This window comes from Electrona antarctica (genome assembly GCF_951216825.1).
Source record: "Electrona antarctica genome assembly, chromosome: 1".
Taxonomy (NCBI): domain Eukaryota; kingdom Metazoa; phylum Chordata; class Actinopteri; order Myctophiformes; family Myctophidae; genus Electrona; species Electrona antarctica.
This window is the reverse complement of record NC_136806.1, coordinates 38,419,870-38,446,235: the sequence shown is the minus strand read 5'-3', so window position 1 is coordinate 38,446,235 and position 26,366 is coordinate 38,419,870. Positions and strand designations below refer to the sequence as shown.

General features: G+C 44.6%; 2 protein-coding genes across 2 annotated transcripts in view; one reads left to right on the top strand and one right to left on the bottom strand.

The window, feature by feature from the left end:
• The first annotated feature begins 400 nt into the window (after positions 1-400).
• Positions 401-3,580, top strand: mmgt1 (membrane magnesium transporter 1). The gene is made up of 4 exons (XM_079503231.1): positions 401-552; positions 850-902; positions 991-1,094; positions 2,876-3,580. The coding sequence occupies exons 1-4, from the start codon at positions 480-482 to the stop codon at positions 3,024-3,026; spliced, it is 381 nt and encodes a 126-aa protein (XP_079359357.1). The 5' UTR covers positions 401-479; the 3' UTR covers positions 3,027-3,580.
• Positions 3,581-4,167: 587 nt separating this feature from the next.
• Positions 4,168-26,366, bottom strand: part of ints6l (integrator complex subunit 6 like) — a 28,113-nt gene continuing 5,914 nt past the window's right edge. The window contains exons 5-18 of the mRNA XM_079502830.1: positions 25,789-25,972; positions 25,278-25,406; positions 24,814-24,977; positions 24,328-24,480; positions 23,834-23,966; positions 23,407-23,501; positions 22,925-23,035; positions 21,839-22,054; positions 21,511-21,637; positions 21,207-21,349; positions 19,658-19,877; positions 15,889-16,257; positions 14,864-14,957; positions 4,168-6,392 (exon numbers count right to left, since the gene is read on the bottom strand). Coding sequence (XP_079358956.1) covers positions 6,287-6,392; positions 14,864-14,957; positions 15,889-16,257; positions 19,658-19,877; positions 21,207-21,349; positions 21,511-21,637; positions 21,839-22,054; positions 22,925-23,035; positions 23,407-23,501; positions 23,834-23,966; positions 24,328-24,480; positions 24,814-24,977; positions 25,278-25,406; positions 25,789-25,972 — 2,244 coding nt within the window. The 3' untranslated portion in view covers positions 4,168-6,286. The remainder of the gene's footprint in view (positions 6,393-14,863; positions 14,958-15,888; positions 16,258-19,657; positions 19,878-21,206; positions 21,350-21,510; positions 21,638-21,838; positions 22,055-22,924; positions 23,036-23,406; positions 23,502-23,833; positions 23,967-24,327; positions 24,481-24,813; positions 24,978-25,277; positions 25,407-25,788; positions 25,973-26,366) is intronic.

Sequence of the window (26,366 nt, the reverse complement as noted above, 5' to 3'; positions counted from 1 at the left end):
GGGAGTGGTTAACCAGGCTACGAAAATATATTTATTTATTTTTTCATACATCAAATATTGCAATATGGAACCCTCTACCATATTGCAGAATTTTGTTGAAAATGACAGCACAGAACTGCCAAAACTACGAAAAATGGCGGAAGTATGAAAACAATAAGGCGTCTTCGCCCCTTCAGGCTTGATCCCTAATAATTTTTTAAGGGATAGCCTGAGATCAGGATCTCATTTTCAAGGGGGACCCATAAAAGTAAACATTCATTTGTGTGTGTGGGGGGGGGGGGGGGGGTGTCCTTGACTGAAAAAAGTTTGACAAAAACTGATTTAAACAACATTAAGCCCAAAAAACAAGCACAAAGTCGCTTATACTAAGCAGACCTGGCAACACTGGCAACAACAACTCCCGACGTCATTTTGTTGCGCCACACAGTGCTCGTTCCAACTTCCATCCTCATCCCCAGCCTGCAGTAAAGAGAACAGAGATGTCTTCTTCTTTCTGGGTCGTTGGCGTTGGGCTGTTCGCCTTGGCTCACGCAGCTTTCTCGGCAGCACAGCGTAAGTGTGAAGGATAGATAATTATTATGTATTGTTTTCGTGGCTTTGCGCGTGTAGTTTTACGTTGATGAAACGGCAACACAACCTGCGGCCTTCCTTCCTTCTCGTCCGACGTTGCGGCTACATGTAGCCCCGCTCCGTTAAAAAAATGATTCGATTCTCTGATCCTATTCATGTAATTAATTGATGTGCACAACGTGTCACCTTCAGATCAACCAGTGACAGTAAATACATTGTTACGCTTCATAAGTGCTATTGTAAAATTACTAACGTTTTTATTTCCTTTTAACCATCCAGATCGATCATACATGCGACTCACAGAGAAGGAGAATGAAACGCTACCAATAGATGTGAGTGATGTTTTTATTATTTATTCTGACGTATTATAATGTATAATATTGTTCGTTGATCTTTATTTTTTTGTTTTGTATCTTGCAGATTATGTTACAAACGTTATTATCGTTTGTTGTGACCTGTTACGGGATCGTCCACATTGCTGGGGGGTTCAAAGACATGGACGCCTCCTCAGAGTTGAAAAAGAAGTACGTTTATTTTTTCACCAATTTAATTTAGGCATTTAGCAGACGCAATTCGTCTCACCCAGAGCGACACAGTTGTTTATTACACTGATTCTAAATGTTGGATCTGGAGATAGAGACACACGGGGACTACAAATTTCACGCCCCCAAATGAGACAGCGGCCCCACTTCTGGTCCGTTTCAACAGTGTACTGCAGCTGCCAATGCAATCCCTATGAGAGGCATCATGAAATACCCTAATTTCACTGGTTCATTACTGAGGCTATAGCGAATTTTTTTGTGTTCTAATAAAGTGTCCCATATGTTTGATTTGTCCTTTTCAATGTCACATACCTGCCATCTCAATATACATCCTACAATGTACTATAATATACTCCATCAGTTTGTGAAAAGTACTAGCATTGTAATTCTCAAGTCAAAGTGGTCGCACGGTATATACGTCACGGATGCATCCCTTGAGGTTTTCAATACCCAGATATATTTGTTGTATTTCGTTTCATATGCTATGAATTTGTTGAAAATGATCTAAACAGCATCTTGCAAGACTACTATTAATACTCATCTGGAGAATTCACTAGGTAGTTGAAAATGTCAGGATGTCACTCCTCCATTTAGCTGGGTTATTTTCCCATGCAACTATTCAGCAAAGTTAATTATACAACAAGTTGACAGCGGTAAAACACACCGTCGGAGCTCCGTGGTAGGTGGAACATATATAGTGAGCCCGTGACATGTTCAAAATATAGACATGAATAACAAAGTCAGTCGGGATCGGGATGTATATTGAGAATTCCACTCTTCAAAGTCGGCGCTCGTAGCCTCGTAAAGGCAGTGACGTCCCTTAAAAGCGACAGGTTTCTCTGTCTGCCGTCTCCCCTCTGCCCCGTTAACATTATGGGTAACTCATTCAAGTGGTAAATTAAATGTGAAATACATCCTCTATTGAGAAAACAACAATATATGTTGACAAAGACACTTCATACATTTGGAAACATATTTTTATTCAAATCAATATAGTCTTCAGTTCATTTCATATTATTTTAAAAGTAGGCTAACTACAGTTGAATTTCAACGGACTTCTATGGGCTGGCCTGCAGTATCCATGCCAACGGACCAGAAGTGGGGACGCTGTCTCATTTGGGGGCGTGAAATTTGTAGTCCCCGTGTGTCTCTATAGACTGAGAAAATGTGTCAAGTGGAATGGAGGTCTTTAACCTAGTGCATATCATATCAAACTGGAGGTCCTTGAAATACAAAAGGTTGTGTGAATCACTAATTTATTCCCTGTCTCACAATACCCCTCTATATTCACTGATTATATTTTGGTGGGTACCGTTATAGGTAATAGCACCGCTACTACAGTAGCTTTGGCACTGTGCGTTAGTGACGCTCAAGCAACTTTAAACTAAGTGAAACTGCATTTGTAGAGCAATAATTAACAGACATGATATTAGTATTAATCTGTACTGGCTAGAACTTCTGAAACGATGAAGGTAACCTCTGTTTGTTCTTTTCATACTAACATGGTTGATTGTTTCTTGCTCACACATTTACATCAGGTGTTAATAAAGTTTTATATGACCGGTATCTGTTTGACTTGGAGCAGTAGATTGTAGTAATTGTGATGATGGTCAGTGTCCAGTTTTTATTTTTACTTTGAGCTAAACCAGTCTCTAGCAGTCTACACTACAGGTTAAAATGCAGTCCTAGACTGAGTTGACCCAATATTTCAAAATTTGTTTAACATTTTTATAAACTACAATTTACACCTTTTTCCTTCTCAGAACTTTCGATACACTGAGGAACCATCCATCGTTCTACATGTTCAATCACCGAGGGAGAGTGCTATTCCGCACAGCAGAGCAAGAGGCCTCTACCGTACCCAATCCGCAAGCCCTTCCTAACCCCTTAAGGCTTCGCAAGCTGGAGCTTTAGCACTGAGACTGGCCTTCACTGCCCGTTTGTCATCTCCTGTGCACAGATGAGCTTCCTGGTTAGATGGCAGGTCAAAAGGAGAATCCACTTATCCAATTTTAGTTTGTCTTTGTACATAAACTAATGTGCTGTTCAGTCATGCATCTTCCCATAAAAGTGGTCAACCACCCTATTTAACAACTGTGCCAACCCTTCAGATTTGTTTGTCTAATTGTAATTGCTTCAGTCTTAAGGTTTTGAGACATCTTCCCTTTTTATGTCCCTTAAGTCTAATTTTGTTTAACAAGGGGCATTAAAGTAAGTTAACTACTTCTGTTGAGAGAATTCCTTGATCGTCTCCTGGAGTCGAGCAGGCTTTATGTACATTCTGTATGCAATAAAGATTTGGGATCAGTTGTGTCACTGGAAGTCAAATCAAGGCAAGATGTGAAACGAGTGAGGTCGACACTGAGAATAAAGTAATGGTACAATTTGTTTTTGTTTAATTTTTCATTTTGTTAAGATTGAATGAAAAGATTGTTTTTAATTTAATAAAAGCTTACTGATTTTAACAATCTGTGAGAAATGTTTGTTTTATTATACATAGGGGTATGTAAATATATGACGAATACAATCAAAACATCCAACTCAAGCAGTCACTTAAAACTAGGTATGGGCAATTAATCGTTCATCAGTTTTAGCCGATATATATATTTTTATAATGTTGACTTAAAAAGCCTGAAAAAGGCTTTTCAAAATGGTCAACAAGTTGGAACATTTTTAAATAAAAATACAAGTTTGGGATTGTGGGCCAACATTTCAATAACCTTGCATCCCTAGTTTTGGAACAGAGTAATTGCTTTTTCAAATTCAGTCTTTATATATATATATATGCCTTTTTCAGAATGGACAATTATTTAATATAGAATGAAATCGGTTTATGTTGGTTATTGGCCAGAACAGCAATATTGGTATCGTCCAGAAATTTCATATCCCATCCCTACTTAGAACGCTCTTGTATCTATTGTATAAATGCTATATGATGAGAGAACTGCAAACAAACCCTTTCCTGCATTACACTCCAATGGACATATTACGACAGATAATTCGATTTTTGTTGTTTGGGCAGGTGTAAGTGTAATAAGTGGAATCCACACAAGAATTCTACCAACCTGTTTATTAACCTCTGTTAAACAGATTCATAAAACTTTCCATTATATATATAATATATCTATATAACAGTTTACAAAAATGAACTTTATACATTTCTTTCAAAATATTTGTCCTCAAATAAACAGCTTGACAAAAATACTCTATTCTTTATCAACATTAAAAATTAGTGTACATACATCTTTAATTAAAAGAACAAAAAGGATTGGTGTGATAGTGTGTTTTTCTGTTGATGTAAAAATGCAGCAGAAGGCAGATGAGCAGCTGTGTCAGTTGGAGAACAGGTGACTGTTAATTTAATGCTTGATTTGTACTTGGTTGGAGTATGCCAGTGTGGCACACCAAAAACAGCTGATCTATACACTCAGAATTTGTTGAACCGTAATGTATTCTGAGCTTGTAGATCAGCAATTTTCAGTGTGCATCACTGGCGAGAAGTATAATCACCCATAACTGTTGAGACAGATGTTACTGGAACGCTGCACTGCTGGGAAGGAATCAATGGAGTGACTGTTGCACTATGGAGTGTGTGTACTGTGTAGTGGAGAGTGGGTTCATGCCAGCCTCTAACTTCCTAAGACGGAACACAACAGCTGCCATCTTCACAGTCATATTGTTTGTACACATTTACTGTTGCTATGTTATCTGTTGGCAGACAAGTGTATAGACCTGGTGTAACCTACAGTATACGTTTTGTTGTTATACCTTTATACCTTTCATGCCGGGAGCCATGTGCCATATGTGTTTCATATAGCAACATCATTTATTTTTTTAATACGATTTTGAACGTTTTCAGTAAACCTTAGGTTAGGTTTTAGAAGGCGTTTTATAAATCGGCCTCAGGTATAAATGGGTGAAGATTAAGAATCAATAACCTACAAAGTTTATTATTCCAGAGAGGACACAAGCCATTGCCTACAGTAGGTTGGTGTGGTATTTGGTGGTGTTATGGTCTTTAGTACACAGTTGTAACACTGCCGTTTTCACAATAGCCCCTTTAAGCCCCTGAAGTGGACGCAGTGTCGCAGACCATGACTCAGAAATGTTTCACACATATGTGAACACTTGTCCAAATTGTGGTTTGCTTAACCTGTGAACACAAAGCGATCCAGGGTCACCTGCCTTTGCTACATTGTATTGTGCTTGCCGTAGAGTCTACAGCATCCGTCTACGGCGAAGAGTAGACAGATTGCCTGCTGTGCCAACCAGAAGAATTATCAGGATAAAGGACTGAGGCCCCATCAGAGCTGAACAGAGTCCTAAATGCAAAAAGAACTCGGTCCCTTTTCCATTGGTTTACTTCTTGGTCCACTTGAAGAGGTTTGTTTTAAAAAAAAAAACAATATATGTGAAAAGAACATCACATATGCCAGATTTCTCATGTAAACCACAGATTCACACAATAGCCATGTTACTTACTGTATCGCAATTACAGTATGTTTACAACAATAATACCTAATTATCAGACCAGCTGAACAAAGATTCTATTAATTTGTAGCTGTGTGGCATTTATCCTGGAATAATTATGTTAAAGCTGCAATAAAGAACTTATTTTAATGAATAAAAGGTTATTTTAACCAATCTGTATTGTACAGTATGTTAACAGAACATTACTAGTACATCTGCAGTGGTTGGTGGTGGTAGTAAGCAGGGATCCCTTATCAACAGAGCGGCAGATCTCTTGTGGTCTTTCGTGCAGGAGACCGGGGTTTGAATCCCGGTAGGACATGACAAGTTATGGATTGCAGCTTTAATTGTTGTTGTAACAGAGGCTTTATGGGGATCTGCTTGCTTGTTTGTACCTGCTGTATGGAGTGTTTGTGTGTTGTGAGCAAGGTGCAAGAATGCAAAGACAGCAACCCCATGGGTGTGCGTGGCATCAGTCAATGTGAGGAAGGGGGTTATACAGAGCCCCAGGCCCCTCCCACTGCTAAACCCCTTAACCTCTTCACCTCCAACAGGAAGTAATGTAACAGCACATGGACAGCAGGGCCATCCACCATCTGGGCATTGGGGTTGTATCCATGATTCAACATCAACGCCAAATAAACACACATGTCACCCGAGAAGCAGCGTGTGCTACCTTTCTGACAGTCTCTTTTTTGTTTTCACTATCTGCCGTCGTCTGCGTAGTAGAATCGTGACGTCGACGGCTGCTGGAACTCCATTTCTACCAGGGCTCTCTCCAGCTGCTGGATCAGAACCCGTTTCTTGAACCTGGGAGGGGATCCAGGGAATGAGAAAGAGGAGGAGAAAACTGAATTAGATTGCATGACCCGGGTTTTAACTTATTGGTTGCGTGCTGTGTTGCACACTAAAAATAACATATCAACAAGCTCACAATGCATCACAATGTGACGCGTTGTGAGCTTATATATATGCGGTTTTCAGTGTCATCTATAATCAAACTACACTGCAATCAGAGAACTGTTGAAATGATACTATTAGAATCAAATCGGATGGGTGCTGGAACCAAAAATATATAGCGAAATTGAAACAGTCAGCACAACAAGTAACTCCCATTAAAAGGATTTTCACTCCATGTGATTATGTTAATGGTGATCAATGCTGATCAATATCTTTGGTACTGTGAGAAGCAGCAGCACAGCCTCCACGTCTAATGTTTTGCTGTTAATAATAACACTGTATCACTGTGTGTGCAGTTTGTGAACGAGCCCACGCAAATCACAATGTGGCATAAGGTGCCGAAACTTCACTATCATGGAAACATGTAGATTAGCCATTCTACCGAATTGGTTGAAATCCAGAGTTGGAAATTGTGTGAAATGTGTATGCTATTTTGGAAAATCTTTGACCATATTCATGTTGCACCAGATCTAAGGGCACATATTTAGTAAAGGCACAGTCAATTATCATATTATATTTTAATAATTTGAATTTCTTGGGATATCTTTCCTCTCCCAAAATGTGTCACTACCGAAACGTAGACTTTTACCTTCGAATAAAGATACTTATTTTAACTTTTTTTCAATTCCCCCCTGTACAGACCATGTTTAAAAATTGTGCTTCCACAATTAAATACATTTAAATTGATATTTTAACATATTGTTTTATGTTGAATTATTGAGAGTAATCAAAATCTAAACCCTATATTCTTTGTAAAATTTGATAAAAGTTGATTATATTGATTTCAGCATTAATGGTAGACAGACATTACACATACACCTAACCAATCATGATCTTAAAATATTGGTTGATAACTCCCTTTTTTGTTTTTACAAAACAACCAGTGTTTCGGTAGTGACTGTATTGTTACGGTAGTGACCACAGCATTTTCTTTACAATGCGGTGCCATAGTCACTAAACTTATTTTGCTAAATATTAACTCATAAGATGCTTTACATTTGCTCAAGCTCTGGAAGTTAATAACTACTACTGCTGCTGCCTGATCACCTTCGGTGCTAGGTCATGTGGAAAAACATGGCTAGCAAAAACAGCTTTAAACTGATTTGCAGAAAAACCAAAATAGTTTATAATTTAAGAAGAAATTATGTGTTTGGCAGTGACAATCCTTAAAACGTAAGTTATGGCTATAACTATGGATCTATGAGACCGAACGATGACCGTCACTACGGTCATAACAACGAATGATGCCCTCATCTTCCTCTTCTCGAGACCAATATATCAAAAATGTCATGCCCACATGACCCGGGGAGGCGGTCTCACCGTATAAATTATGCCCGGTGAGGGCGGCTCCGCCTCCAGCCTCGAACGCCTCAGAACGTTCCGAGCGACAGGAGATAGTGACGGTCATCGTTCGGTCTCATAGATCCATAGTTATAGCCATAACTTACGATCTATATCGACCTCACTCTGACCGTCACTACGGTCATAACAACGGATGACTTATACCAACCGGGTCGCGAGGAACAGGGTACTCAGCCCCATCACCATCTCGCTGGGCAGCTGCAAGCAGGACGGTGGAACCCAGCGATAGCTGGGATTCCACGTTCAGTCTGTAGAACCTCGCAAATGTGCAAGGCACAGTCCATGAAGCCGCTGCACAAATGTCCTCCATGGACACTCCACTTAGTGCAGCCCAAGAAGTGGCCACCCCCCTTGTGGAGTGGGCCACCACATTCTCAGGGACCGGCTGGCCTAGATCAACATAGGCCGCCGAGATTGTGTCCACAAGCCAATGCGACAGCCGTTGCTTGGACAAGGGAAGCCCCAACCTCCTGCCCCCATAGCAGACAAACAGCTGCGTGCCTGTGCCTCGTATGGCCTGTGTGCGATCCACATAAGCACGAAGTGCTCGGACTGGACACAATGTAGAAAGGCCCTCCACAGTTTCCTGGGGGCCCAGAGCAGAACGCACTCGGTTCACCGTCTGCGGAGTAATTACTTTGGGCAGAAATGCCGGGTTAGGCCACAGCGACACCCCTGTGCCCTCGGGTTTCCACCTCATGCAGTCTTGGCTGACTGACAAGGCCTGCAGCTCACCGACGCGTTTGGCAGAGGAAAGCGCCAAAAGAAGTGCCGTCTTACGAGAGAGGGATTTCAGATCAGACTGATCCATCGGCTCATACGGGGCTCCCATCAAGGACCGCAGTACCAGAGGGAGATCCCAAGCAGGGGCCCTCAAGGCCCGTCCGGGGCGTAGCCGCTTGACACCAGCCATGAACTGAGTGACAAAAGTATGCCTACCAACTGGTAGCCCATCAACCTCCTCATGCCGGTGGGAAATAGCGGCGGAATACACCCTGATGGTGCTGGCTGCTCTGCCAGCATCCAAGAGGGACTGGAGAAAACGTAAAACCAGGGATACGTTGCAGGTGACAGGATTCGCCTGCTGGGCAGCACACCAGGCAGAGAAGCACTTCCACTTGTGGTCGTAATTGGCCCGGGTGGAAGGCGCCCTGGCATTACGCATTGTGTCAAGGACGGCCTCATCTAGCCCTTGAGGGAGGGGCTCAGAAGAGGCCAGGCCCAGAGCTGCAGAGTCATCGGCTTGGGGTGCCAAATCTGACCCTCTGCCTGCGACAAGAGGTCTGCTCTGGCCGGCAGAGGCCATGGAGACCCCTGAACCAGCTGAAGGAGGTCTGGAAACCAATGTCTCCCTGGCCATCGGGGTGCAATCAACAGAATCCTGTAGCAACCCAGCCTCACCCGATGCAACACCTGAGGAATCAGGGGCAGTGGAGGGAAAGCGTACATCAAGCCGTCCGGCCACTCTCCTGACAGAGCATCCAGGCCCAAGGGGCCCCCCTGGCCCGTCAGGGAGAACCATAGCTCGCAGTGAGCATTCTCTCGAGAGGCGAACAGGTCTGCTCGGGCCCGGCCGAAGCGGGTCCATATTTGTGAGATCACCTGTGGGTGAAGTCTCCACTCGCCGGAGAGGGGGCCGGACCTGGACAGAAGGTCTGCTGCCGTGTTCACTACTCCCGGCACATAGATTGCCCTGAGGGAGGCCAAGCAAGGCGCGGCCCACCACAACAGTTCCTGAGCCACCTGTAGGCAACGAAGTGACTTCGTGCCCCCCTGGTGATTTTGATAGACCGCTGAAGTGTTGTCTGACCTCACCAGGACATGCTTGTCGCGGATAAAGGGGAGGAGAGCCCTGAGGCCGAGGTGAACAGCCCTCAGCTCCAACACATTGATGTGTTCGGACGTCCAAGGAAGCGCCCACTGACCTCTCGCTGTCCTGCCTTCCCCTACGGCTCCCCAGCCGGTCTGGGAGGCATCCGTCGTCACCACAGTCCTCCTGAACGGAAGGTCCCGAAGCGGGACCCCTCGTGTCAGCATCGTGCAGTCCCTCCACGGCCGTAGAGCGTGAAGGCAAGGCCTTGTCACCACCAGCTTCACATGCCGGTCCCGCTTGGGATCGAGGCCGAATGAATTCAGCCACCTCTGGAGAGGTCTGGCCCTGAGCAGGCCGAGTGGGACGACTGCTGTGGCGGATGCGATCATCCCCAACAGCCGCTGGACCAGAACCATCTCGACACGCGTGCCGAGACGGAAGTGGCGCAGGAGTGTTTGGATCCGTAGAACCCTCTCCGGGGACAGAGAGACCACCATGGTCACTGAATTGAGACACAGGCCAAGAAAACCTGTCTGTTGCCTGGGTTCGAGGTTGCTTTTCTTTACGTTCACTCGGAAACCCAAGGACTGGACATGAGACAACACCTGCTCTGTGTCTGCCGCAACCTGGCTGCGAGACGGTGCGACGATCAGCCAGTCGTCGAGATAAGGGAGGACCTTCATGCCTGAAAGCTGAAGCGGGTACAGAGCGGCCGCCACTACCCTTGTGAACACCCTCGGAGACAATGACAGCCCGAATGGGAGCACTCTGAACTGGTAGGCCTGCCCTTGAACGGCAAAGCGGAGAAAGGGCCTGTGACCCGGCCAAATGCGGACATGGAAGTACGCGTCTTTCAGGTCGAGAGTGGCGAACCACTCTCCCTGACCAATGGACTGGCGTATGTGTTTTGTCTGTAACATCTTGAAAGGTAGGACCTTCATGTACCGGTTTAGCCACCTGAGATCGAGGACGGGCCGAAACCCGCCGTCCTTTTTTGGCACCAGAAAATATGTTGAGTAAAAACCTGCTTTCTGATCGGTTGAACTCACCTTTGTAATTGCGCCTTTCTGCAGCAGGGTGGAAACTTCCTCCGCCAGCGTGCGTGCTTGGATAGGGTCCCTGACCAGAGTCATACGGACCCTTGAAAAGGGGGGGGGACGCCGTCGAAATTGGAGTTTGTAGCCCCTGGCGACTGTCTCCAGTACCCAGGGGTCTGATGTACGCTCTACCCAGCTGTCCAAGCAAAGCCGGGAGAGACGTTCGACGGCCGGCCCCGAACTCTCATGCAGAGCCCCCTTGGCGCCCTGTGCCCTTGCGGGGGCGACGCCCTTGAGGGCCACCTCTGTTAGTGGCTCGGGATCTAGAACCTTGCTGCCAGTGAGGCTGCTGCCGGGCGGCCGAACTGGGGGCCCGAAACGCCTCATCCTGGTGCCTGCCACGCCCCCAGGACCCTTGGTGGGGCCCTGAGCCTTGATAGGAACGCCGTGGTCCGAGTCTGGAGGTAACAGACCGGTGAAACCGTTGAACGCTCTCCCGTGTCTGAGCACAGCGTTCAGTTCTGTCCAGTGTCTCCTGGAAGTCTGGATGGAACACATGGCCCGGCACAACTGCTTTCTCCCGCAGCTCTTTCTTGATGTTCTCAGGGAGACGCATCTGAGCCAGCCAGACCTGACGACGAGCCAACATGGCTGATGACATGGTGGCGCCAATGTCCCGCGTGAGCTGAGAATGAGCCAACACCGCGGAATCTATCAGGGACCGGGAGTCTGTGTCCTCCGCCCCCATTGTCTTACTTAAAGCAGCCAAGAGGAGGACCAATGCATTCCCCGAGCGAGCTGCACGGGTTGCTGAATTGTACGTGCGACACACCAGACGATCAGTCTTTTCGCACTGCTTACTGGGGCAACGTGGGACAGTGGTAACTCGGTCAGGGCCAAGATCGGTCAATGCGGCCATGCCCTGCTCGACCGGTGGCATGTCTCCCAAGCCGGACTCGGGAGGATAAGCCATCTTTGCTAGGCCCCTGCACCCAGCATTAAATAAGGAGTCACTATCAGGCTTCCCCCAGTTAGTCATTAGCATCCCCGAATACCCCTCTGCTTCTGGAACAGTAGGGGACAAGCGAGCCTGGGACACCGCACTGAAGACACCCGCCGAAGAGGCAGACTTCGGGGCTGTAAGTGTCATACCCAATAGTTTAGCTGCCGATAACACGTGCGACACCAGCGTCTCACTAGCCGAGACGTCCGGAGCGGACTCTGCCACCTCCTCCTCGTAGAGCGCAGATCTGGTGCTGCCTGAGACTGAAGCGTGGTCCGAACGTAGACCACTGCCAGTAAGGGAGCCAGGCGCATGGATGTAAAGCACATCTGGGTCATCCTCCGGGCCAGGCACCCCCCTGAAGGGAGATGCCTGCGAGGACACAGTCTCATGTGACACCGCAGTTGAGGAGCATTCAGCTTCAAACCTCCCCATCCGCTCACTGAGGGACTGAATAGCAGCCAAAATCTCCCTCTGAGTGGCACCCTGCGTCTCCCCGACCTCCTGGGGGTGAGCAGAACGCTTAGGGGCCCGAGAGGTGTGCTCACGAGACCTCCTATGATCATGGTCACCTGAGCGACGCCGATGGCGTTTTCTAGAAAGCCTGTCACTCCAGCGCTGCCCGCCGAGCCCTCTCGGCATAGGGCAAGTCGATGGCAGCATTACAGGGGTCCTCAACGTCCCGCTGCACATGGGCTCTGCCCAAACAAACGGGACATTCCCGGTGGCCATCACGGGGGTCCATGGCTGCCTGACAACAGCAGCAGACGTAGGAAGCCATAGTAGCTCAATTACCACCCTACTCACAGTACGCGAACGCACCCGAGGGATATGCAGGAACCCCACCAGCTGCGAACAGCAGTATCAGGGGCCGCAATATACAAGGAAAACACCCCTACTCACCGTACGCGCACGTACTTGAGGGAACAGAAAAACGCAAACCCCAACCCGCTGCGAACAGTGTGGTAACAGGGGTAATAATATGCGAAACTCAAAATACCACTACACTCACCACCTCACTACACATAAACGTATGAGAGGGGATTAGCATAACAAAAACAACCCTGCCAGCTGCGGACAGCGTAGCACCAGGGATGGCGAATAGCAGTATGTACAAATGTATAACAGTATTAATCAAAAAACATCCACTCACTATACACGAACGTATGAGAGGGAATAACTAACGCAACACAAATAAACCCTGCCAGCTGCGGACAGCGTAGCACCAGGGGTAGTAAATAGCAGTAGGCCTATGCACACAGTAGGCCTATGCACAAAATAATAACAATGTTAATCAAAACGTCTACTCACTATACGCGAACGTATGAGAGGGAATAGCAGAATAGCAAGTAACAAAAACAAATCCCACCTGCTGCGCACAGCGGTCTGAGGGAACTCACGTGACTGAAGCAAACAGCTTCCTCTCACCTACTCACAATACACTCGGTATGGAGGGAGGACAAGTTAAAGAAAAATATCACTTTGTGACTCTACTAGAAATACTAGTGTGGATAACTACATCGCATGCGAACCCACGCGGAATTGACAGGACTACCACCAACTTGGATGGAGCCTCCACTTAACCCCCGCAGCTGCGGACAGCGCAACAACGGGTACAACAATAACAAAAAAATAAGTAGCCGTATCCCGGCCGTTCCGCAACAAACGGAACTCTTAAGGCAGCCTAACTGAAGGGAAAAACCCTGTAGGCCAAACAAAACAAGTATACACAACAACAACGTGTTTAGCTTTAGCAAACAATCACAGTAGGCTATAAAGTCACACAACACTGCAACCCACAGGGACGCAAGGCGCCTGCACCGAAGTGTACGGGTTACCAACGCAGTGAGTGTGGAAAGACTACTAGCGAAAACCAAGCAGTCCGCATTAACAGTATATATATATATCTCAAAAGATACGATACCATTCACCTACCGTACAGGTCTCATGAGGCGAGAGAGGCAAAGAGGCGGAGCCGCCCTCACCGGGCATAATTTATACGGTGAGACCGCCTCCCCGGGTCATGTGGGCATGACATTTTTGATATATTGGTCTCGAGAAGAGGAAGATGAGGGCATCATTCGTTGTTATGACCGTAGTGACGGTCAGAGTGAGGTCGATATAGATCCACACACTGATTTTCAGACTTTGGAAGACATTAATTTCAGACTGAAGTAAACTAGCTACTCACCATTTGACCATGATGAACATGAAGTCTATGTCACTTCTTGGTGAAGAGTGTGGGGTTGTGGCTAAAACTAGGCTCCATCTATGGACTTAAACTCTTTCTGTTTCGGTAGTGACATGAAAACATGGGCTTTTTTTTGGACAGGTTTCTTTATATACATTTTTTAATTTAAAGAAAAATCACAAAATCAATCTACATATTTCAACTTCCCTTTAAGATAAATCAATACGATTTATTTAAAACCAACATTTAATAAAACGACAAATCATTTAGATATTGTTTTCATGAATTGAAATTTAGGAGTTAGAGGTTGGGACAGCCACCTTCCAATAGAAAGTAACATATAAAGTATATATTTGTATATGTTACATTTTGTTTATCTCAATAAATGTATTGTGATTAAATAGATCATAAGATGATATTTGTACACATGTAAGGTCTGACTACTTAAAAATATTTTTTTCCTTGTGGGACTGCAATTTGAACCAATTCGGTAGAATGGCTCAGATACAATGTTATCACCTCCACACTGACTGACAACTTTCAGTCAGTTTTTAGCATATACATACATCCATTCATTAATTTATAGCCAGGTGTGCTTCTGTTTTGTGACTCATGTAGATGTAGAAGCATCAGCTCTGTATGTGATAGGTCTACTTTTGAGGGGACCGACATAGACACAACAGAATGGCAGAAAACCTGTTACACTTTGTTATAAGACATTTAAACAAATCCATATGGCCAGAAGTGTTGACTGTGAAGATTTGCGAGGTTACAAAAACCTTTTTCAATACTTTGTTGTACTGATGGTGTCGTGCTGAAAATAGCCAATCCACAAGCTCACAACACATCAGAGATGCGACATGTTGGTTGGTAGCTAGTTAGTAGTAGATTGTCTCTTTTTGTCTCATACTGTACCTTGCAGCTTCTTTGATAGCATGGTAGATGAAATACTTTTGGACATGAATGGACCCTTTCACCTCATCCAGCAATCTCAATATTGCTTCATAGTCTGGGAAAGAAAAGCACAGAGACATATATCACTAAGAGGCTTTACTGTACCTCAGAAGATTATGCTAGAACTGGAATGTCACCACAGTACAGTGAATCCCAAATCATTACGTGTGTATAGATGCTAGTTTACAATGCAGATATATCGTTACTTTGACCGTGTTTCTTCTTGACCACAATGTTAAGAAAATGTTATTTAGCAAGTTGTTTAGACAGATGCTTTTATTTGTATTGAGTTGTGCTTGAAATGTACGGTATATAAACTGTTAATAAATACTTCAATCAATCACTCAATCAATGGTTAATTGTTTACCACATTGTTCTATCTGCACTCACAAGTGTGAGATCTCAGCAAATCTCACACTGTGTTCTGGATAAGAGTGTCTGCTAAATGCAAACATTGTCAATTGTCAACTGTACTCAGCAAATTCACTGGATATCAAGCGGCCGATGGAAAAACAGGCTACATCAGCTGGTTCTCAACCAGTGGTCCGAGGACCACCAGTGGTCCTTCAGGGGATTCCATGATGTGGTTAGCTAAATGATGGAGAGTAACCAAATGGACCCTTATAGATCTTTAACTCTTGATAAAAATGAAACCAAAAGGACCTGTAAGGGTCCATTTGCTCTCAAGAGTTAAATTATTGTTAAACATTTTTGATTACTTTACAAGATGTATACAGTCTACACAATTAGTTAATGTTGAATGATTGTTATTTTGATCAACGACTGCTGTCTCCTATGGTACCACATCAATACAGCATGGAATTGTATACAAACTCCTATCCAATGACAACGAAATATTCAAAGTCTTTGGTCTGAGAGGCTAAATCTCATCAAATGGTGGTCCATGGCTCAAATACCGAATACATAATGGACCTTGATGAAAAGGGTCGAAAACACCTAACGCTACATATAATTCCTCCACTTACTGCGGCCTGGTTTGCGAACCTCCTTGATGACCCGTGCCCGCAGCTCTGCCTGGCAGCCGTCTAACGGGGGGATCCAGGTGGTCTCGGTCAATTCCTGGTCATCTCCAAAACCCTCTATAGTCTCGCACTCTGGACTCAGTGCTTCAAAGTTCTGTTTGCCCTCTGCGGGCTGATCGTCAACACCATCCACAGCCAGCCTGTCCTCCATAGCACAGTCGTGCTCTACGTGGTCAGCTGTAGCCAGCCCAGACCCGTCTTCCAGGCTCCCTGACACAGTGTCTTCCCCCGTGGGCCAGCTGTCCCCTGACTCTGCTCCAAGACCCCCCTCGCCGTTACTTTCTGTGACCACCACACTGTTGTTGTCCACGCCTGCAGGATAAGGAAGGAAGGAGCGCTTTTCACTAAGTGGTAAGGTCTGGAGCAGCTTTTTAAAATTACATTTGAAATGACATATACTAGTTATTATGTAGTATGTACTAGTAACTAGAGCAAAGCGTTAGTTCTGGCAGGACATCATAGTCAAGACTTGCCTCACCCTCATCAGCTGGTGGTCAGCTAATTCCGGCAAGCCCACCCCCTACCCATCAGCTGGCACTCAGCTGTTACACTGTCATTGGAAATTCATGTTATGGGGCGCTCTTTATAACCATTTCATCTTGTTTACTGCTGCCGCAGCATACTTATGCCACCCCAACAAGCTCTCGCTAAACCCACCTCCATCCCAGCTCCTCCTTCTATGCTCCCCTGATTTTATTAATGTCATTGTCTGATGTCATTGTTGGCTGTGTTATCTGCATTCCCCGCAGGGAGATCCCAGAACAGAACCACGGCAACAAAACATAGCTACTTGAATATTGCGATAAAATTTAATTTGCAATTTTAATATGCAATGAAAATGATTTATTTGGACGAAAGTGCCCCTAACAGAATTAGTGACATGTTGGTCAGATGAGAGGTCAGTGCCCTCTTCTCACAACCCTCCACTGTAGATAAAATTACAAACATAAACCTGCACCCACATGAAGCCATATTAAAACCACAGAAACATAACAGAACTACTGTAGGTTATTTGAACCTCCTCTACCTACACACATGATGATTGTTATGTGTTTTTTAATCCGAAGTCGTCACAAATTGTGAGTTTACCAACAGGACCTGCATGGGTAATTATTATGAGAAGTTTATAAACAATTTGAATTTCTGAGGGACTTTATGAGAAATTAACAATGTTGTTGAATCCCATGATAGGAATAATACAATAATTACTGTAGTAAACTAAACACACACTTACTTACAAAAGGCCTGTGTATAATGGAGTAACAAGTTTGTAATAATGACAAACTTAAAGGTCGCAGCAGTCTGAATTACCTCTTATAGACTGTGTGCATGTATCCTTACAAACAGCTTGCGCTGAAACACAATCCCTGCCATACAATCATTGTCTCCACCAGGCCGAAGGCCCCAAATATTCCTCAATGACCTGTTATAGCGCCACCATGAGGCCGATTTAGGCAAAACATATTTCTGTAGATAACTCGTACACAATTTATCCATACATCACACAATTCGGTATACACTATCTCCATAGACACAGATCTGCACAATTTCCCATCTTCCATCCTGATTGGCTAAGATTGGCTTCCAAAGCTCACATGATTGTTTATTTTTTCCCCAAATCAGCCTCACGGTGGCGCTATAACAGGCCAATTCCTGTTTTTACCTATAACTGCATCGACAACTTATGTATGTGCACTCCCTAGAGGCCATGGAAAAACATTTTCCCTGCATCCCTCCACATCTGCCGGTTATAGCGCCACCATGAGGCCAATTTCTGCAAAACACATTGTTTATGTTAGTTGCACAGATTTCATCCAAATCTCACGCAAATCGGTACACATGATCTCTGTAGTCATGTGATCAAGACGAGCCTGTTGGATTTCTCAGATTCTACACTGATTAGCTAAGATTGCCTTCCAAAGTTTTCAGGAGTAGCCCGTTTTGTCCTGCTCATCCAGAATTCTATCCTCAGAGATGCTATGAGTGATCTGGCTCTGCATTTCCTCAACAAAATGAAGAAAATTGTTGCAAGAAACAAACAAACAAAAAAAACATGTTTATATTACTCCTAAACATTTTGCCAAACATCACACACACTCCTATCCTCCTGGTGGAGACCTGTGCCCAGAAGGGCACTTTTTGAGTGGTGCAAACCACTCCAACAACTGGCTTTGTACCCGTGTACCCGTGTTTGTTCGTACCAAAAAAACGAGCATGGTTGCTATGGTTAGCAACCAAAAAAACGAGCATGGTTGCTATGGTTGCTATGGTTGCTATGGACACAGATGCTTTCCTGGTTCTAATGTACAGTAACTATAACAATAAATGTGTAGTTGCACCACTCAGTTCACACGGGTGTGATTTTTCTAGTTACATTTGAATCTAAACAATATATTATGCTTGTTGTCAAGCATTCCCATGCAACACATCTCATCACATGTTCTGAGTGTGAACCACTCCTCTTCAGATCTCCTAAATTCTTTGGCAGATATGAGCACTTTCCTAAGAAATATATCCGTATACCACGTTGACACTCCTGTACCTAAAAGTAGTATTAAGTTTCATCACTTATGCTGCGTTAACAAGTGATTTTCAATGGAAGCCAGTGACTTGAAGATATAAACTGACACATGTCGACACTGCGTGACGAGCTACAAAGAAATTGAGCTGACTTATGATCGCTCCAATGATGCAGTGACTCGTCCACCATCTCTACTCCACTTCTCTCTCCACACAATCTCTTCTCTGCTTGCTCTCAACGAAGGCGTTCATACACTCCAAGAAGTCCTGTCTATGTTAAAGTTGGAGAGAATTAGGTATAATGTCCATGGCTCACGAGAGAAGTTTGACAGAACCTGGTCTACGTTTATCTCATACGCTGAAAACTTGACATTCCCCTAAGGGGCAGACGAGGGCACCGGTGACCAGACCCCGTGCTTCGTTCCCCCATTGGGGACTGGAGATGACGAGACCGGAATGCACCTCCTATCCGAGGATATGATTGCTGGTGGCGGTTACTACCATTATCAATACTACTATTGACTAACAGTATTTGCTGTGTATGTATATACGGGCGTATATATATGCATGTATATATATTTTTTCTTTTTACGTATATATAGTTTCTCAGTTTTTGTCCCTTTTTCTTTTTGTTCTGTCTTTCTATTTTATCTCCATTTTATTTTTTCATTTATTTTCTGTCTTCTGTGATTTTGTGTGCTATCTTATTGATTATATCCATTTTCAAATGTGTGTATATATATATATATATATATATATATATACTCTACATCTACGTTTGCGGTTTCTGGACGGGGGGAGGGGGCGGGGTTGACTGAAACCCCGCCCCCTGACTGTTTTTGACTGAAATGCTTGTCTGTAATAACCTGTAAAAAGGAATAAAAACAAAGTAAACATACACTCCCCCACACACACCTGCCTTCGCAACCCCCCCCCCCCCACACACTCTGTCTGGGGCTCCTTTTTTCCTTCTTTCATTCCTTCCTATCTGAAGGCATTGACAAGGAAGCATGTTTTTTTTCTCACACATGGACGCACACTTGACGACATCAACGAGCACTTTGAGCAACATTTCAACGGCGACTCTGCGACAGTGTAGCTGACAATCCTAGGTCATTTTTTAACTTTTGTCGCTGCTAGTTTGAAGGCAGCATTGGGCAACATTTCCTACTCTGAGAGGCCCTGGTCATACCTTTGTGCAGTGGGAGGGGCTTGATGAGACCCTGCTGTCCCTGAACGCTCTTCTCCAACACATGGTTGGTGTTCAAGGGTGGAGTCTGTGGCCGGCGCAACAGTGGTGACATGCTCCGCCTTCTCTTCAGCGCAGCACCCGAGTTGGAGTCACCTGAGTTCAGCCGTTTCTTGTTCTGAGGACCCACTACGAACTCATCCGCCTCATCAATCATCATCCCCTGCAATGAACCAATGAACAATGACGGAATCAGAAGATAGATAGATTTGATACTTAGTTACATTATTTACGTTTATTATATGCTTATTAACACACACACAGCAAGTCAAATTGGAACCATCCAAATAGTTTGGATATCAAACTTTCTTTTGACTTTTTGCCCCGTTTTCTCCCCAATTGTCGTTATGCCAATTGATTCCGCCCACACACATTTGTGTGTTGTCACTGCTGTCGCATCTCACTGACTCACTTGCCAGCGAGGAGCCCACACCAGGAGGACATAGAGCCTTTGTTCTACTCCTCCTGCCCAACACTCCCCAACACTCCCTGCTGACAGGTGCCGCCCCAGCCCGTAAGATTATGTGAAGTGACAATTATCACCCTCGTCTCCCGGCTTCCGTCCCCCGAACACGGCCAATTGTGTTTGTATAAATGCTCGATAAAGCTGGATGCACCTGCACCACGGTGGATTCAAACTCACAACCTCTGCGGTGGTGGGCAGGCACTCCGCACTTACCACTGCGTCTCTCAAGCGCCCAGACATCAGTCATCTATGGTGTTATGGTCTATGTCAGATGACGTACAACTCCACATTTGTTCAAGGTTTCAGCACAATCAGAAGCACATTGACTTTCCTTATACATTTTATGTTAAATGATGGCTAACTCTCCTGCTGAGTCTGGGCACCAAGGCTGGTAATCCAGCCTGACAGCGTGTCGCGGGTTCGAGTCTCCCCATTTCCTGTCAACCTACTGTGATCTATCAATAAAAGCAAAAAGCCCCCCAAAATATCTTTAAAAAATATTAATAAAAATAAAATAAAATAAACTCAATAGACAAATTGAAGACAATATGAATAATTAAAGGAGCATTCAGTGATTTGGGTGATTTGGAAAACCACCCAGTCCGCCCGGTAACAAAATGTGCACATGCACGCTCTACAGTGGGGGGAAGTGCAACAGGCCAACAGCATGTGCACCAAGGCCCGCCCCCAGTCGATCATGATTGGAGGAAGGCCCCTCTCATCCTGATTGGATGAAGGCTTTGCCACCCGCCACCAAAACTGCATGTGCACCAAGGCCCGCCCCCAGTCGATCATGATTGGAGGAAGGCCCCTCTCATCCTGATTGGATGAAGGCTTTGCCACCCGCCACCAAAACTGAAACTAGGGTTTTTTGACCCCAGGGGCTCACTGGGGACAGGGAGGAACTCCTTATATGGTCAGCACACTAGTAGTAGGGAGGATTATCCAGAAAAAAAGAAAAAATAAGTGATATTTGAATTAAGTAAAATCACTGAATATACGTTATTCATCAACAAAGCCTCATACCTTCTTGTCCTGTTTGAAAGGATTTCCAAACGTGTGCAGACGTTTGGGTTGGTCAGGGTCGATCTCTCTCAGTGGAGAAGGCATCATCTTCAGGTATTCCTGGTAGTTCCCCATCTGAGCCACTGGGATGCTGTGCAGATAATCTGACAGGCAGAACAGTGGAGTTAGCATCCTCACACAGCACACTGAAATATACCTCTACTCGCTAACCAATAGCATAATGTACACAACACAAGTTCACAACACATTTCAATGTGATGCGCTGTGAGTTTGTAGCTATGTTAACACTGTGTTTTTTAATTACCTTCATCTTGACCCCTGATGAGTTTTTGGGTGGTCCGCAGCAGGTTTGAACGCATTCTTGTCACTTGATCTAGTAAATTCCTTCTTGGGATGTCGTAGGCGTTTCTGTACGCCTGAGCTTTCATATCCTGTAGGATGACAGTTTTACTAGGGGTGCATTGTGCAGCTAATGATGTCGCAGCCCTACCATAGACCAAGGAACAACCCTAGAGAGTAAAAAGAGTGTATAAATGGAACGAAATGTGGTGGTCCCCGGACCAGACGTTGTGAACCAACAGCCTATACTGTTACTGTATTACTAAACATCACATCAGTGATGACCTTGCTACCTTGTTTAGAAGGGCGATCTGGAAGCCGGCAAACTCTTTGAGGTTGAAGTCAGCGAGGCGAAGAGGTACCTCCCCGCTGATTCCCTGCAGAAGCTGCTTGAAGTCACGGCGGTGGGCCAGAGACAGACTGTTGGAGTGGTTCTTCACCTTGATGCCTGTCTCCTGTGGAGCCTTCTTCCCCACGGACACAATTAGACGGTCGGACTCCATCTTAGCCTGGACACCCAGGAAGGAATGTGAAGGTTATTTAGGTAGGTAACCTATTTAGAGAATCCAAGTAACGTCTCTACGCACTGGGGGCACAACAAATAATCAATCCAATACTGGGGCGCGCGCACACGCACACGCACACACGCACACACACACACACACACACACACACACACACACACACACACACACACAGTCTGGGAATGTGTCCTTGAGTAAGACGCTGGACACCTACAGTGTCAGACAGTAACTGTTCCCGATGAGCAGGTTGGTGCCTTGGGAATGGGTGAATGTAATACGCATTGTTAAGTGCTTTGGAGAAAGAGGCTAAATGCACCATTTAATTTTACAATTTCTTTGCATCAAACAATTCATATAGTTGAACCGGAAGTAATTGTGTGGTGCAGCCGTGCAGGGAGTCTACAGCGTCATCTCAATATGTAAACAATGGTTTTCCACTCACGAGGACGGATTAAAGAAATATTAAGCTGTAACAACTTTCATCTCAGTCTGAGCCCTAATGAAATCACACCTGTGTGAAGTGAGGTGCGCTCAATCATCATACATCGTCATCAAGAATGGTGGTCCCTTATTGGCCAAGGGTGGCCACCAACATACCCAGCCGATTTGCTCAGACATATGACGTAAATTTTCCATTCATTGTCAATGACATTTAATGTTTGTGTTCAGACAGAATCTACCCTATAGCGGTTTGTAGATGGCGTGCGTGTTCGAGGATGATTTTGGATATTCGATGATGTCACATCATAGGTGCCACCAGACGCTATGTGGAGATACAAGGTTTCTGCACTACAGTGATATTATGTTTATGGGAATTATTATGGGTGATATTTTTATGTCTGGTTGAGGATTGACCTGCTGGCTGAGCTTCTTCAGGTAGGAGATGACAGTGTAACTCAGACCACAGTCCATGGTGTCTGCAATGAGGTTTGGAGTTCCCATCATCCTCAGAGCCTTCTTCAGAGGCTGTTGGGAAGAATACACAAATACATACTGTACATACATACGACGGTAACGTTTAGGATTACTGGTGCAGCCATATTGTGGGTATTGAGGGTTTTGGCAGACTGGGGTTTGTTGCATATGCAAAGCCTCAACCTATGTAACTTAGATAGTACTTTATGTAGACTTAGATAGCATTTTGTACAGACTTATAGCATTTTATGTAGACAGCACTAGAATAGCATTTTATTTTTATGTAGACATAGCACTTTATAGTAAACATATTCCACTGTTATGTTCTTAGCTTACGCATGTTTCATGATAAATGCCTAAATTGTAAATTGTAATATCAAAAGGTGTGTATGTGTGCGTGTGCTCGCGTTTTAGTGCATTACCAAAAGGTAATAAGGAGGCATGGTCTTCAAGTAGATCTCAAAGGCCTGTCGCCACTTCAGGTTTGGTTTCAGTTTGTGCACTTTGAACAGGTCGTCTTGAGTTGAAACAAGAGAGAGAGCCAGAAGGAGAGACAAAGAGAGAGAGAGAGTCACTATGGCAGGCAACTAATTCAAGACCTGAAAGAATCCTGGATTTAAATTCAAAAGTAAAGAAGATGGAAGGGTTTGATTTCCAGCGGCTGCTCCAGCAAACCAGGACTGTTTATAATAACCAATATATTGGCCGATTCGGACAACATTTGGCAAAAATATCTGGCTGTTTTAGACAAAATACCATATATATGTATATAGGGTTTAACAGCCGAGGTTAACAGAAAGAGAAGTTGCAACACACACAGCAGGGAAATGTGCAGGGAAGTGTTCTTACCAAGCAGTGGGAGCAGGACAGGGTAGTTGTAAGGCATGACAAACAGGTTGACACAGGTGAGCGTGGTGCTGGCTTTAAGGTAACCAAAGGGTTGTCCCAGGTCACTGTGCTTCGCACTGCTGCTGACAAACACCTGCATGGAGACATCACAGAACATGTAACACAAATAACTACAAGACCATGTTGTTCTAAAATGCACACGACTGCAAATTCACAAAAGACACGCACGACATACTAACCCTGAAGACAGTGCCCTTGAACAAGGCAGTGCTGGACACTGCCCACTGCTCCTAATAGTTCAGATGGGTCAATGCAGAGGACCAACAATAAACAATAACTTAACTTGTGGTTTTAAACTGATGAAACCTTTGTCAATCTTAGCAAACCTGTATATATACAGGTTTCCTAATATTTCCAATACACTTTGCTAGCAACCTAATGAAGGCGTCTCCTAAGGACAACATAGCCGATGGGGCAAACAAGCGTTTTCCTACCTGCCAGCACATGTGTGGAGACTTCCTCTCCAGAATGTACTGTGTCAGAGGCGACGGCTCCAACTCGTACTTATCAAAGGGCAGCTTGTCAATCACCATTGGCTCACAATCCACACAGGAGAAACGCACCACAGGATGGGCAGAGCGAGGAGGCTAGGTGTGTAGGAAAAAGAACAAATGAAGGCATAACGCACAGAAAAAGAAAAAACTCCTGCACACTCTTTAAATGCAAATAAAAGTTTGAATGGGAAACAACGTTTTGGTCAGGGTATCTCGGTCAGGTTATCTTTTTATTATTCAATAAACTGTTACACACTAATGTAATGTCAATTCTGTTAAAATGTTTTCATAATGTTTAAGAAATAATGCTACTTATAGATTATGAAATGCGTTTAACACAATTGTACAACCAAAACTGTTATGTACATTCATTCATTGGACTTCTGCTATAACTAGCATTTGATTCTATGCCAACTGCCAACTCACCAGAGTAGGAGAGTTCTGGTCTGGCCAAAAAGACTCAGCAATAGGCCAGTGTCCAACCGGGACACCTGTCTTTGGGTTTGGCCGTACATAGATGAGCTTGTGACAACTGTGCCAGGGCTGGGGGCTAAATGACGACACAGGACGACTCGACTCCACTGAGCCATCTGTAGAACAAAACAACCCAAATACTGAATCTTACTCACTGTGCCAACAAAACAACACAAATATTTCTGTCTCAATGAGTCAACTGTAGAACAAAATAAAGAAAATACTGGATCTGACTCACTGAGTCATCTGTAGAACAAAACAACCAAAATACTGACAGTAGACAGAGGAGTGTGCGATGCTCATAAGTTTGTGACGAGAGTCATATCAGTTCAGATTTCTACCACATTTCTTATCTCATTTAATTTCGTTTCAATTCTGTTTTAAGATCACGGTTGTCTTTTCACTCAAGAACTTACCTTCCACTACCATTGGCGGGTCCGGCCCCGTCTTCTCAAAGTTGACGACGACTCCACTTAGAACCTTTTGGACCAGAGACTCCAGACACTGGTTCAGCATCCTCTGCGTCCGCACACAATACGACCGCCCTGACAAACACAGAGTTCATTCATTAGTTGTGTCTATTTGTAATTCAGTTTTCAGCTTCGCCCAGCTAATTGCTGCCCAAGACTTGGTCAGACTTGAGAGCAAGCGAGGAGCAGTTAGGGGTTAAGTGTCTTGCTCTCTACCATTCAGATATCTGTACCTCTTCGTTTACTACTTTTTTACTAACAACAGAACAAGTCTACTACTATAGCTAAGTTACGTCATGGCATAATAAATAGTCATGGCGCAACTCACTAGTTACAATACAAACTAATTAGTAGTTAGTTACTAATCCTCAAGCAGGTACTTTAAACCCTAACTTAGGACTGAAGTTAACATTCAGTTGGTGCTACCATACGCTCATCTTCACTGGTGCAGTGTTACCTCCTGTGACTTCACACATCTGGGTGATGGCGGACTCATCTGTCGGCACACTGCCAAGGTGCTCGCTATCTGGTGCGGAGGCTCCTGGGAGCCGCAGCACCAGGGCAAAGAGACGCTGGTCCCAACGGAAGGGCTCTTTGGTGAGCTCACTGCCTGGCAGTGGAGAGTTGAGGGGCAGGTGCAGCTACACAAGGACAGAGAGGAACAGGAAATGTATTTTTTAATGGTCTTCTTTGTTGATATATGGTTGCTGTTGGAACTCATTAAACGTTTTTAAATGGGGTTTTTTTTGTGGCTTTCGCCTTTATTACATTTTTTTATGGAGGGACAGACAGTAGGCTGACAGGAAATGGGGAGAGAGATGGGGGGAAGACATGCAGTAAAGGCCGTCGGGATCGGGAGTCGAACCCGCGGCACAGTGCCAGACTGGATTACCAGCCAAGGTGCCTGGACCACTGAGCCATGGCCCAGGCCCTCATTAAACGTTTTATGTTTAAATCAATGTCCTACTTCTGTATTATTAACAAGAAATTGTGCTTTTTTCAATTTCCTTAAAGGTAATGGATGGACATACATTA